Source organism: Belonocnema kinseyi, chromosome 4, assembly GCF_010883055.1.
Source record: "Belonocnema kinseyi isolate 2016_QV_RU_SX_M_011 chromosome 4, B_treatae_v1, whole genome shotgun sequence".
NCBI lineage: Eukaryota > Metazoa > Arthropoda > Insecta > Hymenoptera > Cynipidae > Belonocnema > Belonocnema kinseyi.
This window is the reverse complement of record NC_046660.1, coordinates 1033122-1058109: the sequence shown is the minus strand read 5'-3', so window position 1 is coordinate 1058109 and position 24988 is coordinate 1033122. Positions and strand designations below refer to the sequence as shown.

The 24988-nt window shown below is 25.2% G+C and overlaps 2 protein-coding genes across 2 annotated transcripts in view; one reads left to right on the top strand and one right to left on the bottom strand.

Moving 5' to 3' along the window:
- The window catches only part of LOC117171559 (leucine-rich repeat-containing protein 45-like), an 18819-nt gene extending 3692 nt beyond the window's left edge, over positions 1-15127 (bottom strand). Inside the window, exons 1-2 of the mRNA XM_033358987.1 lie at positions 14924-15127; positions 2608-4548 (exon numbers count right to left, since the gene is read on the bottom strand). Coding sequence (XP_033214878.1) covers positions 2608-4548; positions 14924-15015 — 2033 coding nt within the window. The 5' untranslated portion in view covers positions 15016-15127. The remainder of the gene's footprint in view (positions 1-2607; positions 4549-14923) is intronic.
- Positions 15128-18527: 3400 nt separating this feature from the next.
- Positions 18528-24988, top strand: part of LOC117171656 (eukaryotic translation initiation factor 3 subunit D) — an 8614-nt gene continuing 2153 nt past the window's right edge. Inside the window, exons 1-2 of the mRNA XM_033359161.1 lie at positions 18528-18792; positions 18883-18928. Coding sequence (XP_033215052.1) covers positions 18616-18792; positions 18883-18928 — 223 coding nt within the window. The 5' untranslated portion in view covers positions 18528-18615. The remainder of the gene's footprint in view (positions 18793-18882; positions 18929-24988) is intronic.

Sequence of the window (24988 nt, the reverse complement as noted above, 5' to 3'; positions counted from 1 at the left end):
TTTGTAAAACAGTTGAATTTTCAACTAATTCAAGGAAAAGAATCAATTTTAACTAAATTGTTGAATTTTCAAGTGAAAAAGGCGAATTTTCTATAAAATAATAGAAGTTTTAACCCAGAAATATGGATTTCCAACAAAACAGTTGAAATCTCAACTTGAAAATATAAATTTTATACAGAAAAATTAATTTTCAACGAAATTGTTGAATTTTTCAGTAAAAAGAATTTTCCACCAAGAAGATTCATTTCTACAAAAATGAACGAATTTTCAACAAAATATATATATTTTCTTAATTTTTAACTAAAAACAACTGAAACAAAAACCAACTAGACACAACAAAAGATAACAAACAACAAAAAAAGCAACCAAAGAAGGGTGCCGACTGAGGACCACCTGTTTGGTGCCGACTCAGGACCACTACGAATGTTTACACATTTCATCTTGTTATGCACACGAAACAAAGCCGAGTGAAAAGTCGACTTAATCGATTTAACTTTTCAAAATATTTACACCTGCCACGCTGTCAAGCGAAAACTATGGTGACAATTGCCAGCATAAATTACGTTCATGTCTTCCCACCTACCAAACGAAAAATGGTTAAGACGCATGCCCGTTATCTCTGAGAAACGCGATGGTGCCGGCTAAAGCCACAGTGCCGACATTGGACACATTTCATTTAAAAAAATTGAATTTTCTACCCAAAAATGAATTTTCAATCAAATAATTACATTTTTAACCACAGAGAGGAACTTTTAAATAAAATGATGAATCTTCAGCCCGAAAAATAATTTTTAAAAAGTTAAATCCTCAGCCAAAATAGGTAACTTTTAACCAACAAAATTGAAATGTCAAACAGAAAAGAAAGTTTCAACAAAATTATTGAATTGTTTAACAAAAAAAAAACTATTTATAAAACAGTTGAATTTTCAACTAAGTCAAGAAATAGAATAAGTTTCAAATAAATTGTAGAATTTCCAAGTCAAAAGGACGAATTTTCTATAAAATAATGAAAATTTTAACCAAAAAATATGAATTTCCAATAAAACAGTTGAACTCTCAACTCGAAAATGTAAACTTTAAACAAAAAATTAAGTTTCAACCAAATAGTTGAATTTTCAATTTGAAAAGAGAACATTTCCACCAAGGAGATTAATTTTTCGCAAAAAAGAACGAATTTTCTACAAAATATGTCAATTTTCAACTAAACAGATAAATTTTTAATTAAAAACTGACCAAAACCCAATAAGAGAGAAGTGATATTAAATTGAAAGACAACAGAATAAAATAACAACAAAAGAAAAAAGAGTGCCGACTCAGGACAACTACGAATGTTTACACAGTTCATGCTCTAATGCGCACGAAACAAATCCAAATGAAAAATCGATAAGTAAAGTGGCATCTCTGAGAAACGCGAGGGTGCCGGCTTAACTCACAGTACCGACTTAGGACCACTCTTCCCTATTCTTTAGACTATAAATGATCAAAATACATATTTATTTATTCACAGCCTTTCTCCTATTCCTATCTTTAGCAGATAATAAAAAAGTTCACAGCTTATTTCAACCACAAAAAACTTTTAACCAAATTATCAAATCTTAAAGCGAAAAACACGGATTTTTGTTATAAAACAGTTGAATTTTCAACTAAGTCAAGAAAAAAAAATGTCAACCAAATTGTTGAATTTTCAAGTCAAAAAAAACGAATTCTCTATGAAATAATGGAAATTTTAGTCCAAAAATATGAATTTCCAAAAAAACAGTTGAATACTTAACTCGAAAATACAAATGTTATGCAGAAAAAAATTAATTTTTATTTTAATTTTCTACAAAAAAAAGAACGCATTTTAAACAAAGTATATCAATTTTTAACTAAATAGATAAATTTTTGAATAAAAACTGACCAAAATAAAACGACCAAGACAAAAAAGGCAACACAAAAAAGGGGCCGACTCAGGACCATCTGTTTGGTGCCGACTCAGGATCTCTATACTAATCCGAATGAAAAATCAAGTGAATCGATTGAACTTTTCAAAATATTTACACATCTGTCACCACCTGTCATGCTGTCAAGCAAAAACGAAAGTGACAATTGCCAGCGTAAATTACGATCATGTCTACCAACCGGCCAAACGATAAAATGGTTAAACCGACAGTGCCGATTTAGGATCATAAATGATTATAACTCATAATTATTTATTCACAACCTTTCTCCTATTCCTATTTTTATCAAATAGAGGAAAAGTTGACAGTCTATTTAAAAAGATGAACTTTCAAACCAAAAATGAATTTTCAATAAAATAATTAAAATTTTAACTACATAGACGAACTTTTAAATAAAATGATGAATCCCCACCCTAAAAAATAGATTTTAAAGAAAATAGTTGAATCCACAGCCAAAACAGATTAATTTTTAAATCAAAAACGCGCGCCATCTCTGAGAAATACAGGGTGCCGACTTAGGACCACACTCCCCTATATTTAATGGAATTTTTAGCGCCTTTTTTTTCATTTTTGGAACACGCTATTCCTCAGGTTCTTCCCACCACTTTCCTCAGTCAATCTCCAAATTCATGTACCCCCCTTTCATTAAAAAAAAAAATCAACCAACTTTAAATCATTCAGGTCTCGTTCTTTATGAGCAATCATTTCCTTCAGTTGCTTCCTCTCTTTATCCCTCTCTCGAAGTGTTTCAGCATGACTCGTCTGGATTTCGTTGATTTGCGTATTCAAGGCTGTAATTTGCAAAGTCATTTTTTGCAATTGTATATTCTGTTCCTTCAATCTGGAACGATCCTCCGACAATTCTTGCTTAAATCTATCAGACTTTTCTCTCTCCTGATCCAGTTCTTCCTTCAAAATTCCGTATCGTCTCTGAGGTTCGACCAACTCGCCTTGAAGATTTGCAACCTGCCGCTGAAGGGTTCCAATAGTTCTCTGAGCATCGCTATATTTTTCTTCAAGAATTTCCTTCTCTTCTTTTATTTTCTGCAGAGAATCTTCAGATCTGGTACATCTCAAAGCAAGATGTTCCAATTCGTTGAGTTTTGTTTTCAAACTCGATTGGCTTTCTGCAGCTTCTCTCAATTCGTTTCTACACTTTTGCAACTGAACTTGACATTCCTCTAAAGCCTGAGTAGTCTCCTTGAGAGAAGTTTTCAAAATATTTAGTTCGATTTTGTGCCTACTTTCTCGTTCTTTTAATTCTCTTCGAAGTCTGTGCATCTCAGTCTTGCCCCTAGAAATCAAATCCTCGTAAGCTTGAGTCGAAGCCATAAGTTGCTCCTTCAGAGCTAGAATTTCAACTGAACTCTTGTGAATGTCTCGTTCGTATCTTCGAGCTTTTGATTCAACTTCTTTTTTTAAAGTCAAAGCCTTGTTGCAAGAATCTTCCAAATCTTGTTTAGCCCTTTCCCAACTCTCTTTATCTTCTAGGTGAGCTTTTTGCAATTCGCCAATCTCCTTCACCTTCTCCAAATTGAAATTCTCTTTTTCCTCTTTCAGCTTTGAAACCTCTTCTTCTAAGTGATTGATTTGTGACTTAGCCTCTTCTATTTCTGCCTGCTTGGAGCTGATTTCATTCATTAAATGATCAATCGCAGAAGTTCTTTCCTGAAGAATTTGATTTAACTCCTTACTTTTAAAATTTACTTCTGCCATTTTCGAATTCTGATCATCAGGGAGAGCATCTTTTGGACTCTCTGACATCCTGGAGTCAGTTAAATTTTTCGAAAGAGCAAAATCAGAATCTGTATCAGTGGACGAATTTCTTATTTGATTATCTTCTGCTGCATGCAAAGCTTTTCTATCTTTCCTTTTCATCTTCTTCTTCAAGAACTTTATCTTGGCTCTATTTTCTTTTTCACTCACATTAATCGGTTCATTCTCCTTCGAGGCGTAACTTTTCGCCACCTCGATTCCCTTGGAAACGTTCGTTTCGGACATCAATTTCCTGCGTTTATTCTCGTACGTTGATTGTTCGATCGACTCCATGAACTCTTCTGGCAAACAATTTCCCCGGAGGTTCAAACTAATGATTGTTTTGTTTTCCCTCATCCCATTCAACATCATCTGACCACCCTGGAGTCCTAAAGTGTTCCAGGCCAAATCGAGATTTTTTAGAGATTTGTTGTACTTCAGGACTTTGGATAAAGCTTCAGCGCAATGGGGCGAGATTTGATTGTACTTCAGATCGAGTTCTTCGAGGTTGTGATTTTTGGAAAGACCCTCGCAGAAAGCAGAGAAGCATTCAACGTTGGATCCCAGACTGTTCCATTCCAAATGTAGAATTTTGAGGGTGTTGTTGTGCAGGAAAACTTGACCAAGTTGTTCGACAGTGGAACCACTTATACTGTTTCCTTTTAGATTGAGATAACTGATACTGGATCCATCGCAGAGAGCATTCAGGAAACTGCTCAGACCTTTTGGAAGCAACATACAATCGCTCAAGTCGAGGACTTTTATTGATGAACTTGAAGCCAACATCTGAGCAAGGATTTCGCAGACTGGGACTATTATGGAGAGGCAGGATAGGCGTAACTCCCCCGTTGAGCTGAAATTTAATTATAAATAATAACTTCTAAATATGTATTTTTCACTTTCAGGAATCGTACATAAACTATGTTAACACTTGGGGATCAATGATTTTTTTAAAGTTAATAAGATCTTGAATTGATCCAGTTTTTTCTCATTTCGTGTTCTACATTATTTTATTTCATATTTCTATAAGTATTAATCACATTAAAAAAAAAAACAATGATTTGGGAATTTAATTATTTCTAACATGCTGCATTTCGTCGGCTTTGCCGCTCAGCTGAGGGCAAATCCGCCCTGGCGGACCGAAGGAACCGAATGGAGCCTCTACAGAGTACCTGTAGATACCCCATTGGGTCCCCATTCGGTTCCTTTTTAAAAAACTAAAAAAAACAGCAAAATCAAAATTTAAATTGTTGAAATTTGGATTCTACGTTAAAATTTGCATTAGAAACTTACGGAATAATCGCAATACTTTGTCTTTCAGCGTTCAAAACTTTAAAAAATAAAATACCTGTCATTTACATGGGCCGAAGGCGCCTTCAAGTGCATCTTCTTTTAGTAGCAGTTAATGAGCGTTCCGTCGGTAACTTTAAGAATTTTGTCTGGATGCTAGCGCCACGCAGTGGAAGCCTCAGACAACAACGCTGCGATGCAAGTCAGAGAGAAGTTTATTTTTAAACTTCGCGCGCAACATACTACTAGTGCTATTATGGATGCGCTTGAAGTCACCTTCAGCAGAAGTTAATTACATTTTATTACATTTTTAACGCTGCAAAAAAAATATTGCGATCACTCCAGGATTTTCTAATAGAAAATTTAACATAGAATCCGAATTTCAACAGTCTAAAAATTGACCCTGCTGTTTTTTTTTGAGTTTTTTAAAAAGGAACCGAATGGGATCCTTACGGGTACTTTGTAGAGGCTCCATTCGGTTCCTTCGGTCCGCCAAGGCCTCTGCAGCTTTTTATGAAACTTAAAACATTTAAAGATAAGAAAATATGATGCTTTGCTTCTGTGGTATTGTATGTACTGGAAAAATTACCTTTAAAGATATCCAATAAGAAGAATAAGTTATTTTGAATAAAAATAGAGATAGCAGTAATATAACCTCTTATTCGTTGAGATTCTACTGGAAACGGACTTATATTAAATTATAAATTATATTAAAATTTCGTCTTTTTTGGTAGTAAATTAATCTTTTTATTAAAAAAATTTTTTTTTAATTGAAAATTCAACTTTTTGGTTGAGAATTCTTGAATTTTTGTAAGAACCAGTTTTTTTTGTAGCAAATAAATTATTATTTTTTCAAAACTCATCTTTTGGTTAAAAATGTAACAAATGAGTTTTAAAGGGGAACTACTTTTTTAAAAATTAAACCATTTTTTTCCCCTTTCTTCTTCAAAATTCAAATTTTTAATAGATGATTTTTCAATTTTATTAAAAATTTCATTTTTTGGTAGTAAATCAATCTTTTTATTGAAAAGCTTTTTTTTCCGTTAAAAATTTAACTTTTTGGTTGAGAATTCCTAAAGTTTAGTAAAAAAATAGTTTTTTTCTGTAGAAAATAAATATTTTTGTTTGAAAATTCATCTTGATTAAAAATTTAACTTTTTGGTAGTAAATTATTAATTTTATTTAAAATGCACCTTTTTAGTTAAAAATTTAACAACCAGATTTTAAAGTTGAACTGCTCTCTTGAAAATTAAACCATTTTTTTATTTTTTCTTAAAAATTCAACTTTTTGGTTGAGGGTCCTTGAATTTTGTTAAAAGTTCATCTTTTTTAATTGAAAATTGAAAATAATTATCAACCAAAAAGTTGAAATTTCAAATTAAAAAATGAATTTTTAAACAAAAAGATTAATTTACTAACAAAACAAAAAATAATTTCTATAAAATTCAAGAATTATTCTTGAATTATATTAAAATTTTGTCTTTTTTGATAGTAAATTAATCTTTTTATTTAAAACTTCATCTTTTTTAATTGAAAATTCAACTTTTTGGTTAAGAATTCTTGAATTTTTATAAGAACCAGTTTTTTTTTGTAGCAAATAATTTTTTTTTTCAAATTTCATCTTTTGGTTAAAAATGTAACAAATAAGTTTTAAAGGGGAACTACTTTCATAACAATTAAACCATTTTTTTTCTTTTCTTCTTCAAAATTCAAATTTTTGATAGATGATTTTTCAATTTTATTAAAAATTTCTTTTTTTGGGAGTAAATTAATCTTTTTATTCAAAAGCTTTTTTTTCGTTGGAAATTTAACTTTTTGGTAAAGAATTCTTGAATTGTATTAAAAATTCGTATTTTTTGGTAGTAAATTTGTCTTTTTGTTTACTAGCTTGGCTTTTCGTTGAAAATTAAAATTTTTGGTGAAGAAGTCTTAAATTTTATTAAAGAATGTGTCTTTTTTAGTTATAAATTAATCTTTTTGTTTAAAAATTCTTCCTTTTTGCTTAAAAATTCTTGAATTTTAATATGAATTCGTATTTTTTGGCAGTAGATTAAAAGTTTTGTTTGAAAATTCATCTTTTTTAGTGGAAAATTTAACTTTTGGTTTGAGAACTCTTGAATTTTAATAAAAATTCGTCTTTTTTCGTTGAAAATAGAGAATAATTCTCAACCAAAAAGTTTTTCTTCTCTTGACTTTTTTTCATATCGTGCGTTTTTCGGCTTCAAATTTTGATTTTCGGTTGATTAAAAAAATTTTGAAAACGCGATAACTCTGAGAATTTTCTTTTTATCGAAAAAAGTCATTAGGATAAATTGTTTGTTATTTTTAATACTATAAATATCCGTACATAGAATTTTCAAAATTTAGAAAAAAGTTGTCTCAAAAATTTTCAAAATGCGCTCACTTTTTGAATTTTTATCAAATTTGGCTGGTTCACGAACTCGTCCTTTCTTTTAGGACCTAAAAAAAGTGCGCCAAACATGAATTTGATTCGTTCATTTTTTCGAGATTTATCGTGTTTACAGACGCACAAACAAACAGACAGACGCCATCGTGAAAACCTGATTTTCGGATTTCGCTGAAAAAGTTTGATGTCAAATTTCTGACAATTCTAATACTTTCTCAATCATAAATGATGAGAATGTAAAAAAGACGAATTTTCTATAAAATTCAAGACCCATTCTTGAATTTTATTGAAAGTTTGTCTTTTTTTGTAGTCAATTAATCCAATTTGTTCACAAATTTATCTTTTTTAGTGGAAACTTCAACTTTGTGGTTGAAAATTTTTAAATTTTGTTGAACATTCGTTTTTTCTGTAGAAAATTAACCTCTTGGTAGAACTAAAATTGTTAAATAATAGCCACGCTATAAGAAAAATAATCTTTGCCCCCACTGGTTGGCGCTGCCCCCCTTACCCTATTATAAATTTTAATTGTCTTTTAGAATGAGAGACATTATGATAGAAATTTATTCTCTTTGTTCAAAAGCTTCTTTTTCGTTGAAAATTTAACTTTTTGGTAAAGAATTCTTCAATTTTATTAAAATTTCGTATATTTGGAAGTAAATTAATCTTTTTATATAATAGCTTGTTTTTCGTTGAAAATTTAACTTTTTTGTTGCGAAGTGTTGAATTTTATTTAAAATTTTATCTTTTTTAGTAATAAATTTATCTTTTTGTATAAAAATTCTTTTTTTTTTGTTCAAAATTAATATTTTTGTTCGGAATTCTTGAATTTTAATATAAATTCGTATTTTTTGGTAGTAAATTAAACCTTTCGTTTAAAAACTCATCTTTTTTAGTGGAAAATGTAACTTGTGGGTTGAGAACTCTTAAATTTTATTAAGAATTCATTATTTCTGTAGAAAATTAATCTTTTGGCATAAAAATACACCTTTTGGTTAAAAATTTAAGAACTAAGTTTAAAAGGGGAACCTTATTCTTAAAAATTAAACAATTTTTTTTTCTCTTTCTTAAAAAATTCAAGTTTTTAATAGAAGATTCTTAAATTTTAATAAAATTTTATCTTTTTTGGCAATTAATTAATCTTTTTTGTTAAAAAATTCATGTTTTCAGTTGAAAATTCAACTACTTTCTTTAAAAAGATACAAATTTGTTTCTTTCTTCCTTAAAAATTCAACTTTTTAATAGAGGATTCTTCAATTTTATTCCAAATTTATCTTTTTTGGCAGTTGATTAATATTTTTGTTTAAAAATTCATATTCATAGTTGAAAATTTAACTTTATGGTAGAGTATTCTTGAATTTTTATAAAACTTTTTTTTTCTGTAGATAATTAATCCTTTGGTATAAAAATTCACCTTTTGGTTAAAAAATTAAGAACTAGGTTTAAAAGGAGGACCTTATTCTTAAAAATTAAACAATTTTTTTTCTTTCTTAAAAATTCAAGTTATTAATAGAGGATTCTTCAATTTTATTAAAAAATTCACCTTTTTTCACGCTTTCAGTTAAAAATTCAACTTTTCGGTTGAGAATTCTTAAAGTTTAGTAAAAAAATAGTTTTTTCTGCAGAAAAAAATTTTTATTTGAAAATTCATTTTTTGGTTAAAAATTTAACTTTTTGATAGTAAATTATTAATTTTGTTTAAAAATGCACTTTTTTAGTTAAATATTTAACAACCGGGTTTTAAAGTTGAACTGCTCTCTTGAAAATGAAACCATTTTTTTTTTTTCTTAAAAATTCAACTTTTTGGTTGAGGGTCCTTGAATTTTGTTAAAAATTTATCTTTTTTAATTGAAAATTGAGAATAATCATCCACCAAAAAGTTGAAATTTCAATTTAAAAAAATAATTTTTAAACAAAACGGTTAATTTACTAACAAAACAGAAAAATTTGCAATAAAATTCAGGAATTATTCTTGAATTATATTAAAATTTCTTGTTTTTTGGTAGTGAATTAATTTTTTTGTTTAAAAATTGATCTTTTTTAATTGAAAATTCAACTTTATGGTTGAGAATTCTGGAATTTTGTCAAGAACCAGTTTTTTTGTAGAAAATAAATCTTTTTTTTCAAAATTTATCGCTTGGTTAAAAATGTAACAAATAAGTTTTAAAGGGGAACTACTTTCTTAAAAATTAAACCATTTTTTTCTTTTCTTCTTTAAAATTAAACTTTTAAATGAAGAATTCTTCAATTTTATTGAAAATTCGTCTTTTTTATTAGTAATTTAATCTTTTTGTTTAAAAACACATCTTTTTTAGATGGAAATTTAACTGTTTTAAATTTAAATTTCTGTTTAAAGATGCATCATTTGGTTAAATATGTAACAAATAAGTTTTAAAGGGGAACTACTTTCTTAAAAATTAAACCATTTTTTTCTTTTCTTCTTCAAAATTCAACTTTTTAATAGATGATTCTTCAATTCTATTAAAAATTTATTTTTTTGGAAGTAAATTAATCTTTTTATTCAAAAGCTTTTTTTGGTCTTAAATTTCATTAAAAAATGTATCTGTTTTAGTTATAAATTAATCTATTATTAAAAACTCGTCTTTTTTGGTTGTATATTGAGAATAATTCTCAACCAAAAAGTTGAATTTTCAATTTAAAAGATGAATTTTAAAGAAAAAAGATTAATTTACTACCAAAACAGAAAACATTTCAATAAAATTGAAGAATTATTCTTGAATTTTATTAGAAATTTGTCCTTTTTTGTAGTAAATTAATCTTTTTGTTTTTTGAATTCTTTCATTCTTCATCTTTTTTAATTGAAAAATTAACTTTTTGTTTGAGAATTCGTGAAGTTTGGTAAAAACACGGATTTTTCTGTAGAAAAGTATTCTTTTGATTTAAAAACTCATCTTTTGGTAAAAAAATTTAAGAACTAGGTTTTCAAGGAGAAATACTTTTTTAAAAATTAAACCATTTTTTTCTTTCTTTCTCAAATTTCAAGTTTTTAATAGATGATTCTTCAATTTTATTAAAAATTCAAATTTTTTGGTAGTAAATTAATCTTTTTGTTTAAAAAGACTTCTTCTTTAGTTCAAAATTGAACTTTTCGGTTTATAATTCTTAAATTTTATTGGAAATTCGTCTTCTGTGTCAGTAAATTAAACATTTATTTTAAAAATTCATCTTTTTTAGTAGAAAATTCCACTTTTTGCTCGGGAATTCTTGAATTTTTGTAAAAAACAGTTTGATCTGTACCAAGTGAATCTTTTTGTTTAAAAATGCATCTTTTGGTTAAAAATGTAACAAATAGGTTTTAAAGGGGAATTAATTTCTTAAAAGATAAACAATTTTTTAAGATCTTTTTTAGTCGAAAGAATTAAAAAATTAATCAAGTAATTAATTAAAAATTTAGCAACTAGGTTTTACAGTTGAACTACTTTTTAAAAAATGCCTTTTTTGGTTAAAGATTCAAAATTTTAGTTAAAAATTGATCTCATAGGTTGGAAATTCAACTGCTTTTTTAAAAATTCCTTTTATCTAGTTAAAAAATTGCTTTCGCAATTGAAAATTTACCAATTCCATTTTTGGCCGAAAATGGTTCCTTTTATAAGTACAAATCGATCTTTTTCTTAAAATTGAACTATTTTATTCAAAATTCGTTTTTTTAATTAATTAATTTTAGTTGAAATATCAACTTTTGAGTTAAGAGTTCTTGTATTTTGTTGGAATTTATCTTTTTTGGTACAAAATTAACTTTTTTTAATCAAAATTTCATACTTTTGATTTTATAATTCAACTCTTTTGTATTTTGAATTGTATTTTGAATTGTATTTGTATTTTGAATATTCAACCAACAAGGATCAAATTCAACCAAAAGTAGAGTAGTAACATTTTCAGTTAAAAAAAATTTATTTAAGAAATAAAAAAAAATGAATTTTCAACAAAATACTTAAATTTTTAGCCAAAAAGATCAATTTTCGAATAAAATTATGAACTCTCAACCAAAAATTTAATTTTAAGCCCAATATTTGAATTTCTACCAAATTGATTTTCAACCAGAAAAAAAAACAATTAAAAAGTATAAATTTTCTCCCAAGGATGGAATAGTTAAATTTCTCGTTACAAACAATTATTTTTAAAGAAATTAACAAATTTGTAACAAAAATTCTCGAGTTTTTAAACAAAAAGATCAATTTTGAAATCAAATGATGAACTTCTAACTAAAAAAATAAATGTTTCAAAAAATTGTTCAATTTTCAACTAAGTGGGTTAATTTCCATCTAAAAAGAAAGTTTTTATTTTGAATAAGAGACAGTTTAATTTAACCAAAAAAGATGACATTTCAACAAAATAATTAAATTTTCAACTAAAATATGAATTTACAACACAAAAATGTTTTTGTTTTATACCCAAAACAGTCAAATTCAACGAAAAAATAAATTTATTTAAAAAAATAAATTTATTTTCAACCAAATAGTTCAATTTTCTACCAAAAGACATCAATTTTTAATTAAGTACTAGTATTTTTAAAGTAAAAATCTTTTTATTTTAAATACAAAATAGCTGAACAAAATACATAAATTTGCAACTAAATAGTTGAATTTTCAACTAAAAATGGAATAATTAAATTTCCAGATTGAAAAATTAATTTGGAAACAAGGTCAAATCTTTACTAAATAGCCAAATTCTTAACCAGAAAGATCAATTTTCAAAGGGTAATTTGAAACCAAAAAATATGAATTCTCCCAGAAAAATTTAATCGTTGATACTTTAATCAAAAACTATTAAAAATTTTGTATCAAAAGCAGTTTAATTCTATTGCAAAAGATAAAAATTTTACAAGACGAGATGAATTTTTAAACCAAAAAGTTTTAGTCTTTTATTTTGAATTCAAATCTTTTTCAGTTGAAAAATCTTTTGGCTGAAAATTCAACTACTTGATTACAAGTGTCACTACTTTGTTAAAAATTCAATTTTCTGATTGAAGATTAATAATTTCTGTTGAAAATTTATCCTTGCGGTTAAAAATTTGACTATTTTGTTAAAAAATCTTTTTTCATTAATTTTTTTAACTGAAAATGTAACTATTCAACTTTTTTGTAAAAATTGACCTTTTTTATTTTAAAATTTATTAATGTATTTTGTAGAAATTATTAATGGTTCTTAAATTCTTAGTTAAAAATAATATATTTTCTTCGAGATTAAATATTTAGTTAATAATTAAGATTTTATGGAAACTTTGCATATTTTGTGATTAAAAAATCAAATGTTTTCTACAAAATTCATATTTTGTTGACTTCAAAATTCAACAATTTGGTTGAAAATTTCGTTTTTTCTTGATTCAAAAATCTTTCTTGGTTGCAAACTCGATTTTTTGTTGAAAATTCGCTTTTTTTAATGAGAACCTATTGTGTTTAGTTGAAAATATTCTGCTTGAAATTTTCAATTTATTTCTTTGAAAACTCATTTTTTTGGTTGAATTCAATTGTTGTTTATTTTAAATTAAAATCTTTTTTGTTTGAAATAGCAACAATTAGGTTTAATATTCTTCTTTTTGGCTGAAAATTTAATTATTTCTTTAAAAATTGAACAAGTTCGTCAAAATTGCATTTTTTGGTGGAAAATTCGTGTTTTTAGCTTGAAAATTCAACTCTTTTGTTCAAAAATCGTCGTCTTAGGTTGATTTATTGGTTGAAAGTAAAAATAGTTGTTATAAATTAATTTTTTATGGTTAAAAATTCCACCTTTAATTTGAAAATTCATCTTTTCGGTTGAAAATTTTACTATTTTGTTGAAAATTTCTTTTTTTCCTAGTTCCTACTTGATGTATTTTGCTGAAAAATCGTATTTTTTTGTCAAAAATTAATTATTTTAGTGGAAAATCATCTTTATCCTAAATTCAGCTATTTAGTTTATGAAAAACATTTATATTGAAACTTACTATTTTTGGATTAAAAACTTAACAGTTTTCAAAAATCATTATTTTAGCTTGAGAATTAAAAAATTTGGTTTTTTCTTGGCTGAAAAATCTTCTTGATTAAAAATTCAATATTTTTTTTGTTAAAAATTCTTTTTTTGGTTCCAAATTTCAACTTACTTAACTGACTATTCATATTTTTGATTGAATTTAACTGTTTTTTATTTTGAATTTAAATCCTTTTTAATTGAAATATCAACTATTAGGTTCAGATTTAATCTTTTTGACTGAAAATTCAACTACTTGGTTAAAAGTTTCACTACTTTGTTAAAAATTCAATGTTCTAATTGATGATCAATAATTTCAGTTGAAAATTCATTCTTGCGGTTGCAAATTTGACTATTTTGTTGAAAAATCGTTGTTTGTTTATTAATTTTTTTAAATGAAAATTTAACTAATCATTTTTGAGGTGAAAATTAATTATAGTTAAAAATTTATTAATTTATTTTATAGATAATTTGACTTTTTTGGTAGAAAAGTAATCTTCTTTGTTAAAAATAATGTTTTTGTTAAATTTAAATATTTAGTTCAAAAAATAACATTTGATGGAAACTTCACATTTTCAGTTAAAAAAAAAAGTGTTTTCTACAAAATTCGATTTTTTGTTGGCTTGAAAATTCAACAATTTTGCTGAGATTTTGTTTTTTGTTGACTTAAAAATCTTTCTTGGTTCAAAACTCAATTTTTTGTTAAAAATTCTTCTTTTTTATTGAAAGTTTATCGTCTTTAGTTAAAAATATTTTGGTTCAAACAAATTTTTGTTGTTGAAAATTCATCTTTTTGTTTATACTGAACTGTTTTTTTTTTATTTTTTATTTAAAAAATTTTTCCTGAAATATCAACTGTTAGGTTCAGAATTCATATTGTTTTGTTGAAGATTTATAATTCTAGTGGAAAATTCATCATTTTGGATGAATTTAAATGTTTTTTATTTTTATTGAAAATCTGTTTTGCTTAAAATATCAACTATTTGGTTCAGAATCCATATTTTTCGGTTGAAAATTCAACTACTTGTTTAAAAATTATATATATATATATATTTTTTTTTGTTTGAAAATTCAACCACTTGGTCACAAGTTCAAATAATTTGTTAGAAATTTATTGTTTAAATTGAAAATTTATATTCTTAGTTGAAAATTCATCCTTCTAGTTGAAAATTAAATTATTTTGTTGATAATTTGTTTCTTTTGTTGTTGAAAAGTTAGACTTTGAGCTTTAAATTGATCTTTTTTATTAAAAATGTAGTATATCAAATTATTTAATTGAATTTAACATATTTTCCACATTTATTTTATTATTTGTTTATTAATAATATATTTATAATTTTATGATTTTTACTTGAATTTGTTTTAAACAGCCCATTTTTCTAAAATTAATGTTGGCTATCACAGTTATAATTAATAAAAAAATAATTAATGAATATCGCTTTTATTTATTGTTGCCGACTGATTTTTTCAAAATCGAACAAGCGCCGTTTTACTAATTTTTAAAGTAGGTGGGGCGGGGTTCACCTGGCCAGTTAAACGGTCAAAATACAAACTTCAGGGTGCTCACCTGCCAACTCTGATAGCCTCCGAAACCTCTGGTGGCGCCAAAACACCGCGTTTTTCACACATTTGCTCAAAAATGTCATGATCATTTAGCATTTTCACAGACCACTAAAACAGTTATAAAAGAAATTTTATAAATAAACAAAAAAATTTCCACTTTCAGCCAATTGAGCTTATAATTTTTATAAATTTTGACATCACATTGTCACACATGGCGCTTTGTGGCACTTTATGGCAAAACGGTTGCCAACGGTTGCCACCTATGGTCATATACCACAAAATTCAGTAACGTATCATTTAAATTTTCTCCCTTCTATAAATTAACAATATTATTTTTTAAATGTCTTTTGTTCTTTATTATTTTTATTTTTATTATGATTTTATTATTACTTAAACTTAAAATACTTAATTAACTAATGAAGTTTTCCGAATTTTATTTTAATCAATTTTTTCACTGAGAATTATTATTTATTAAACAATTTCTGAGTAGATATATTTTACATTGTAAAAAATTGTAATCTTATTAAATGCCAAGTTTGGTTTATTCAGTTGCTTATATAAACAAGGCAGTTATATATTTAATTGTTTTTGTTGCAAATTAAACTTTTTAGCTGAAAATTCGTTTTGTTGGTTGAAAATGATTTGTTTGGACATTCATTTGTTTGGTTAAAAATATATATTTTTTGTTAACAATTTTTTTTTGTGGAAATTCATATTTTTCGTTGAAAATTCATGTTTCTGTTATAATTTAAATATTTTCTTGAAATTTGTATTTTTTTCAAAATTAATATTTTCACTGAAAATTAAACTATTATATCTTTTGGTTAAAAACGTATCTCTTTGAGTTCAAAATTTAACTATATGATTGAAAATTCATGTATCTTGTTGACATTTGTTTGTAGAGTATTATTTTCCTTCTTTGAAAGTGGTATAAAATTTACCGATTTTCTTTCAAATTATTATTTTTTTAATTATATTTTCAACTATACCATTTTTGGTTAAAAATGTATCTTTTTAGTTGAAAATTCATATTTTTGTTAAAAATGCATTATTTGTGGTACAATATTTTTTTTTTGTAAATTTATTTATTTAGTTGTAAATTGTAAAATTTTGTTGAAAATTCAACTATGTGGTTGGAAATCGTCTTTTTTGTAGAATATTATTCATCTCGATTTAAAATGGTTGAAAATTTATGGACTTTATTTTTAAAAAATTTTATTAATTTTTCAAACTAAGCTATTCAACTATTCCATTCAAAAAAAATTTTCGTTGAAAATTTATTTTCTTTAGATAAAAATTGAACTATTTTGTTGTAACTTGTTTTTTTCGTTAAAATTTATTGCTTCGACTGAAAATTGAACTATTTGATTTTTTGGTTACAAATTTATGTTTATTGGGTCAAAATTTAACATTTAGCTGCATGGTTGAAAATTCATGTAGTTTTTTGACATTTTTTTTTGTAAAATATTATTTTCCTTTTTTGAAAATCGTAGGAAAATTACCGATTTAGTTGCAAATTTTCGACTTTTTTAAATTAGTTTTTAAATTCTATCATTTTCGGTTAAAAATGAACATTTATTTGTTTGGTTTAAAATTTAAATATTTTGTTGGACATTTTTTTTGTGGAAAATGATTTCAACACTGAAAATTGAACAATCCCATTTTTGGTTACAAATTTATCTTTTTTAGTTGGAAATTCATATTATTTGTTGAAAATTCATATACGTATTTAGTGAAAAATGTGTCTTTTACGGTGAAACACTAATATACTTAATTAAAAATTTATTTATTTGGTTGTAAATTCAACTATTTCCTGGAAAATTCATTTTTTGGATAAAAATTATTTTTTGTTTGTTTGTTAAAAACTGAACTATTTTAATGTAAATTCTTTGTTTGTTGTTTGAAAATAATTTTCACAGCTAAAAATTAACATGTTCCATTTTTGGTTGAAAATGAATATTTGTTTATTTGAAAATTCAACTATTTAGTTAAAAATGCGCGTATTAACAGTGATCTTTTTTCGACACAAAGTTAACCATTTGATTAAAAATGAATGTATTTTGTCCAAAAATAATTTCTTCTTGTAGAAAATGAATGTTCGTTTTTTAAAATTCATTTTGTTCAGTGAAAGAGAAATTAAAGTATTTGGTTAAAAATTCAGTTTTTGGTGTAAAAATTTATCATTTTCATTGAAAATATTTTTTTTGGTTCGAAAATTTATCTTTCCATTTAAAAATGTATACATTTTGTTAGAGATTTGTCGTTTTTGGTAAAAAGTTGAACTTTTTGGTTAGAATTTCAACCAATTTGTTACAAATTCATTTTTTGTAGGCAAAATTCAAAATTGTTCAAATTCATCTTTTTTCTGGAACATTTAGTAGAACACATTTTTTAATTTATATTTTTAAGTTTTTAATTGAACTTTTTCATTGAAAAGTCGTCACTATCGGTTGAAAATTAATTTTGTTACATGAGAAATGTACTATTTCAGCTTTGGTTTAAAATATAAAATTTATCTTATTTTTATTTAAAAATTTCACTTTCTTGATATTAAATTAATCCTTTTGGTTAAAAATTCATCATTTAAGTAGAAAATTAATTCTTTTCATTGAAAATTAATTTTCTTAAATGAAAATATAAAAATATTCCATTTTTGGTTGAAAATGTAACTTTTTTAGTTAAAAATTCACGTTTTTTGTTGAAAAATCGTCTTTTTTGATATAAAAATTTTGTTCTAGGTTGAAAACTCACCTATTTGGTTACAAGTAATTTTTATTGAAGATTCACCTTTTAATTTGAAGTTCAATACTTTGCTTAAAAACTCATCTAAATCTAATTCGGTTCACTAAATTTATTTTGGTTGAAAATATTAATTCTTTTAACCAAAAATTTAACTTTTCGATTTTTTGTTTAAAAATTACCTATTTTAGTTGAAAATTCAGGTATTTTATTTAAAATTCGTGTTTTTTGGTAAAATAAGTTTTGTTCTGGATATTTTTTCTTATTTCTAAACACCACTAAACACGATTTATCGGTGTATTGTCATCTAAAACCGAGTTAACTTTCATGTCCCCTCTATAACCGTATATCAGTCGTATATATTTCAATGGATGCATTGAGCAAATCAAATTTTTGCGCCCTTTATGAGGGCTTTTGGTTCCGGACTAATCGCGATGCGCAGTGACAAGTCTGTGTTAGCCCTATGAGTATGTGTCTCAACTCTGGCATGTTGAACTACTGCGCTTGCCTGGCGCAGCGGCACTCATTGGTCGCTGTTGGCGCGCGATTCAAACCGGGTATAATTAACAATTATTAAAATTAAAATATATAATTATTATAAATTGCACAAAAATATCAGAAATGACCTAATTTGTAATGAAAGGTTAAAATAAATCAACAATGTGTATATTTTGCAAATAATAGCATATTTTTTCCTAAATTGTTAATTATAACTGATTTGAATCGCGCGCCAACAGCGACGAAGGAGGGCCGCTGCGCCAGGCAAGCGCAGTAGCTTAACATGCCAAAGTTGCGATCACTATTCACTGCCTAGAGGATCTCTAAACCGGCATAACCTAAAATGTGTCATAAAGGTCACGTGATTTCCAGGTTCCACAACTGCGGACCGGAAACATCCGGTTTCTGGCAGGTCCAGAACAGAATCATCCAGAATTATCAGAAAAAGAATAATTAAAAATGAGTTTAAACGAGGATAATCCGTTGCCTGAAGACGTGGAAATTAAGGATGACAAATTACACTTTGTTGCACCGCCAATTCAAGACAATCCGGACGGCTGGGGACCTTGTGAGTTACCAGAACAGTTTAAAGACATGCCGTACCAGCCCTTCTCCAAAGGTGACAGATTAGGAAAGGTGAGAGAATTCGAGAGAAATATCAAGAGATGATACTAAAATCTGATTATCACACATTCCGGCACTCACGGAGATTCTTCAATTTTGTAGATCGCAGATTGGGCGGGATCAGCCTACCAGGATAAGAAATTCACAAGTATGTATATCGCTTTTTCCTTAATTCTACTTCGAGATTCCTAACCTCAAAGTCTGGACGTGACTGCGGCAATTTTATTCTATCTAGAAATAAATTCTGAAATAATATTTGCAAATCTGAGATGATATTCGCAATTCTGTTTAGAAATAGATTTTTAAATCGTGAATTATCATTTTGTGAGAGATTCAAAGGCTTGGGAATACGAAACGTCAACATATTGCGCAACAATATAGAATCAAAATAGAACAAAAATTTTTGTTATAAAATATATCATTTTTAAAATATTACAAGATTCTGAATTTTTAATAAAACAGTTGAATTTTGACCAAAAAATTTGTATTCTACCAGAGAAGAAAAAATTTAAACAAAATACATAATTTTTAACCCATATAGATAAACTTTCTACGAAATTGTTCAATTTTTAGGCCGAAAATACGAATTTTTAAAACAGTTGAATTTTCAACAAAAAAAGTTTTCAACTGAAAATTATTCATTTTTAGTTTCCATCAAATTAAATAAATTCTCAATTATAAATCAGTTTCAAACCAAAAGTAAAGTAGTTAAATTTTTAATAAAAGATTATTAATTTACAGCCGAAAAAAAACAAGAATAGGAATTTTGATAATTGGGAATGTTTGTAAAATATTTGATATAGTTTTAAAATGTTTGGTATTATCTGTGAAATTATTGAAATGTTTGAGAAATCGTTAAAATAGATTTAATATATTTGAAATAATTTGTGACGAAATTTTAACAAGATTAAAGAATTTTCAACCGAAATAATGAATTTTAAACTAAAAAAGATGAATTTTTAAACAAAAAGTGTAGTTTACCACCAAAAAAGAGAAATTTTCAATTAAATTTAAGAATTCTTAGCCAAAAAGTTGATATTGTTAATAAAAGGATTAATTAATTTAAAAATCGAATTTTTAACAAGATTCAAGAATTCTCAGCAAAAAAATTGAATTTTCAACTTAAAAATTTGAATGTTTAAAAACAAAACAAACAAAAAAACCAGAAACTTGAATTTGAAACAAAAAAGGCAATTTTTCAAACCAGTGTTAATTTACTACCAAAAAAAGACAAATTTTCAATAACATATTTAGAATTCTCAACCGAAAAGTTAAATTTTAAAACAAAAAGCCTAATTTTTAACAAAATTGAAGATTTCCGAACCAAAAAGTTAAATTTTTGACTAAAAAAGGTGAATTTTTAAACGAAAAGGTAAATTTAATACTAAAAAGGCGAATTAAAAATAATCAAGATTTCTGAACCAAAAAGTTGAATTAAAAAAAAAGTAGTTTATTTTTGAAAAAAAAGATGAACTTTTTTAGCAAAAAGATTAATTTTCTACCAAAAAAATAAAAACGAATTTTTATTAAGATTCAGGAAGTTTCAACCAAAAAGTTAAATTTTTTAACTAAAAAGATGAATTTTTAGACCAGTGATTTAAACCTCCAGGAAAGAAAAAAATTTTAAATAAAATTTCAGAATTCTCAAACAGAAAGTTAAATTTTAAAACAAAAAGCTTAATTTACTACCAAAAAGCGAATTTTTATAAAAATTCAAGAATTCTGAATTTAAGAAGTTGAATTTTAAAAAAGACAGAATTTTTTTTAAAGAAAAAGATTAATTTTTTCCGATAAAAAACGAAATTTGAACAAGATTAAAGAATTTTCAACCAAAAAATTTGAATTTTTTAAGTTAAAACAGATGAAATTTCAAACAAAAAGTTTACTTTACTACTTTACAACTAAAAGATGGAATTTTCAATTAAAAAATCTTAAATTTACAGATAAAAACGACGAATTTTTGTAAACTTGAATTTGAAACTAAAAAGATATTTTTTTAAACTCGTGTTGATTTACTACCAAAAAAAGAAAAATTTTCAATAAAATTTTTAAAATTATTAATCAAAAACTTGAGTTTTAATATAAAAAACCTAATTTAGTACACAAAAAAGAACCCATTTCTAACAAAATTTAAGAATTTCGAACCAAAAAGTTCAATTTTCAACTAAAAAAGATGATTTTTTAAACAAAAAGCTAATTTATTACTAAAACAAAAGAATTTTCAACAATATTTAAGAATTTTCAACAATATTTAAGAATTCTGAAAAAAAGTTAAATTTGTAAACAAAACGATTAATTTATTACAAAAAAGACGAATTTTAAAGAAATTTCAAGATTTTTTTAAACCAAAACGTTGAATTTTCAACTAAAAAATATAAATTTTCAAACAAAGAAAGTAAATTTATTACTAAAATAGACGAATTTTAATAAAATTGAAAAACATTTAACCAAAAACTTCAATTTTCTACTGAAAAGATGAATTTTGTTAACAAAAAATTAATTTATCACTAAAAAAAGACGAATTTTAAATCAACAATTCTAATTTTTAATTAAAAAAGAATTCTGTTATAGAAATTCCGTGTTTTATCATTCAATCGAATTTTAATTTGTTATATAATTTTCCTTTTTAATTTATATAATTGTCGGGAAGACGAATTTTCAATTAAAGTCAAGAATTCTCAACCAAAAAGTTGAATTTTCAACTAAGAAGGCTACATTTTTTAAAGGAAAACATTAATTTACTGCAAAAAAAAATAATTTTCAATAAAATTTCAAAATTCTCAACCAAAATGTTGAGTTTTCAAGTAAAAAGATGAAATTTTAAACAAAAAAGTTAATTGACTACCAAAAAAAAGACGAATTTTTAACCAATTTTCGGAATTTTGAAGCAAAAAATTGTATTTTCAACTAAAGAAGATTATTTTTAAATAAAAAGATTAATTTACTACAAAAAAAGCAAATTTTGTGACAAAATTCAAGAATTCTGAAAAAAGTTGAATTCTTAAAAAAGAAAGAATTTTTTGAATTTTTAAGAAAGTAGTTTATTTTTAACCTAAAAGATTAATTTTCTACCGAAAAAACACGAATTTTTGACAAACTTCAAGAATTTTCAACCAAAAAGGTGAACTTTTAACTAAAAAAAGATGAATTTTTATATAAAAAGTTTAATTTATTACCAAAAAAGGCGAATTAAAAAAAATTAAGAATTCTGAACATAAAAAGCTAAATTAAAAAAAAGGATTTTTTTAAACAAGAAGATTAATTTTTTAATGATAAAAAATGAAATTTGAACAAGATTAAAGAATTTTCAATAAAAAAGTTGAATTTTTAACTAAAAAAGATGGATTTTCAAACTAGTGTGGATTAACCACCAAAACAGACAAATTTTCAATAAAATGTAAGAATTCTTAGCTATAAAGATGAATTTTTAAACAAAAAGGTTTATTTACTACTAAAAACACGAATGAAAAAAAAATTCTGAACTAAAAAAAAGTATTTTAAAAAGAAAGATTTTTTTTTAATTTTGAAGAAAATGGCTTGTTTTCATCAAAAAATATGAATTTTCAACCAAAAAGTTGAATTTTTAAACAATTAATTTAATTTACTACCAAAAATGACAAATTTTTAACCAAATTTAAGAATTTTGAAACCACAGTTGTTTTTTTTTTTAAAGAAAGACGTTGTTTTAATTGTTAAGAAAGCAGTTTGTGCTTAACAAAAAAAATTAATTTTCTACCGAAAAAAAACAATTTTTATAAAAATTCAAGAATTTTCAACTAAAAAAGATAAATTTGTAAACAAAAAAGTTCATTGACTACCAAAAAGACGAATTTTCAAGAAAATTCCAGAATTCTTATAAAAAAACTTGAATTTTTAATACAGTATTAATTTACTACTAAAAAAGACAAATTTGAAATAAAATTTAAGAATTATTTTTAAAAACGAATTTTTAAACATAAAGTTTAATTTACTACCAAAAAGGACGAATTTGCAACAAAATTCAAGAATTCTGAACCAAAAAGTTGAATTTTCATAGAAGAAAGAATGCTTTTTTCAAATTTTTAATTAAATAGTTTGTTTTTAACTAAAAAGATGAATTTTTAAACAAAAATATTGATTTTCTACTGAATTCTGAACGAAAAAGATAAATTTATTAAAAAGAAAGATTTATTTTAGATTTATAAGAAAGTAGTTCAACATGGAAACTTAGTTGTTAAATTGTTAACCAAAAAAAATAATTTTTAACAAAAAAGTTGAATTTTCAACTAAAAAAGATGAATTTTTAAACAAAAAGGCTAACTTACTACGAAAAAGACGATTTTTTTTTAACAAAATTCAAGAATTCCGAATCAAAAAGTAGAGTTTTTGAAAAAACCAAAACTTTGAATTTTCAACTAAAAATAATATATTTTTTTTATCTAAAAAGATGCATTTTAAAACCTGTGTTGATTTACCAGAAAAAATATAAATTTTCAATAAAATATAAGAATTCTCAGCTAGAAAGCTGAGTTTTTAAACCAAAAGGTTAATTTGATACCAAAAAGACGAATTTTTAAGAAAATTTAAGATTTCTGAACCAAAAAGTGAAATTGAAAAAAAAAAAGAAGAATTAAAAAAAATTTTGATTATTAAGTAAGTAGTTCGTTTTTTTATCCAAAATGTGGAATTTTAAATTAAAAAAGGTGAATTTTTTAAACAAATTAAAAGATTCTAAACTAAAATATTAAATTGTTTTAAAAATGAAAGAAATTTAGAAAAAATTAAGTATATAGTTCGTTTTAAACCAAAATGTTTGACTTCAAACTAAAAAAGATGAATTTTTAAACAAAAAGATTAATTTTCAACAAAAAAGACGAATTTTCAACAAAATTTAGGAATTCTGAACCAAAAAGTGAAATTGAAAAAAAGGAAGAATTTGTATAAAAAAAAATAAATTATTAAGTAAGTAGTTCGTTTTTAACAAAAATGTGAAATTATGAATTAAAAAAGATAAATTTTAAAAAAATTCAAGAATTTTTAACTAAAATGTTAAATTGTTTTAAAAATAAAAGAAATTTAGAAAAAATTAAGTATGTAGTTCGTTTTTAACCAAAATGTTTAATTTTAAACTGAAAAAGTTGAATTTTTAAAGAGAAAGGTTAATTTTTTACTAAAAAAGACGAATTTTTAAAGAAAATTCAAGACTTTTGAACCAAACAAATTTGCTTTAAAAGAAATATTTTGGCTTTAAACTAAAAAAGATTAATTTTTAAACAAAAAGGTTAATTTTCTACCAAAAAAGACGATTTTTTAACAAAATTCAAGACTTCTGAACCTAAAAGTTGAATTTAAAAAAAAAATGTTAAGTATGTAGTTCGTTTTTAACCAAAATGTTTACTTTTAAACAAAAAAAAAGATTAATTTTTTAACGAAAAGGTTAATTTACTACAAAATAGGCGAATTAAAATTTTTTTAAGGGCATGTGATACTTCGAAAATTGTCGAGATTTTACCAGTTTTAGGTTCTCCCGGCTTTTTTTCTAGAATAATAAATATTTTACCTTCGAAATCTGGGAAATAATAGCGAACATGCTAACCGACGTCCCCACGCACTTTTTTTTGTGTTTTTTTGCCCAAAAATCTTTGATATTGCTAACAACGTTCGTGTATATTTCGAGGTTATGTGTGTTACAATTCACCCGATCTTTACTTCCAAACTACACACTATTTTTGGCCGAAAACTTTGGAATTACAAATAAACATAGTAACTAATATATTGGAACTAACCTTGTTTGCAGGCAATCACAAAAGTTTACTTCATAAATAATTTCCAGATTATCGGAAAGGCAGAGATGCAAAACGACGTAACCTCAAAATAATGCATATGCATAAAATCTGTATTTAGCACAATAAATTTTTTTTTGTTATTATCCCTCAAAAAAGAGTCCGGGGACGTCTGTTTTGATGCCCTTAAGGGCATGTGACACAGCTAAATACCTATATTACCGACCAATTATTTCATCTTTTTTCTGAATCTCAACATTTTTTGAACGTTCGAACTTTTTTTATACATAAAATATCGGTCTCAAACTTTGAGAATTGCAAGAGCCGAAAGAAAACTACGTTTTAGTACAAAGCTTAATAATAAAAGATGTAAAAAAATATATTTTGACAATCAATTCCAACGGCATCAGCCGGTAACGTTGTAGACGAAAATACGAAACCTGGCG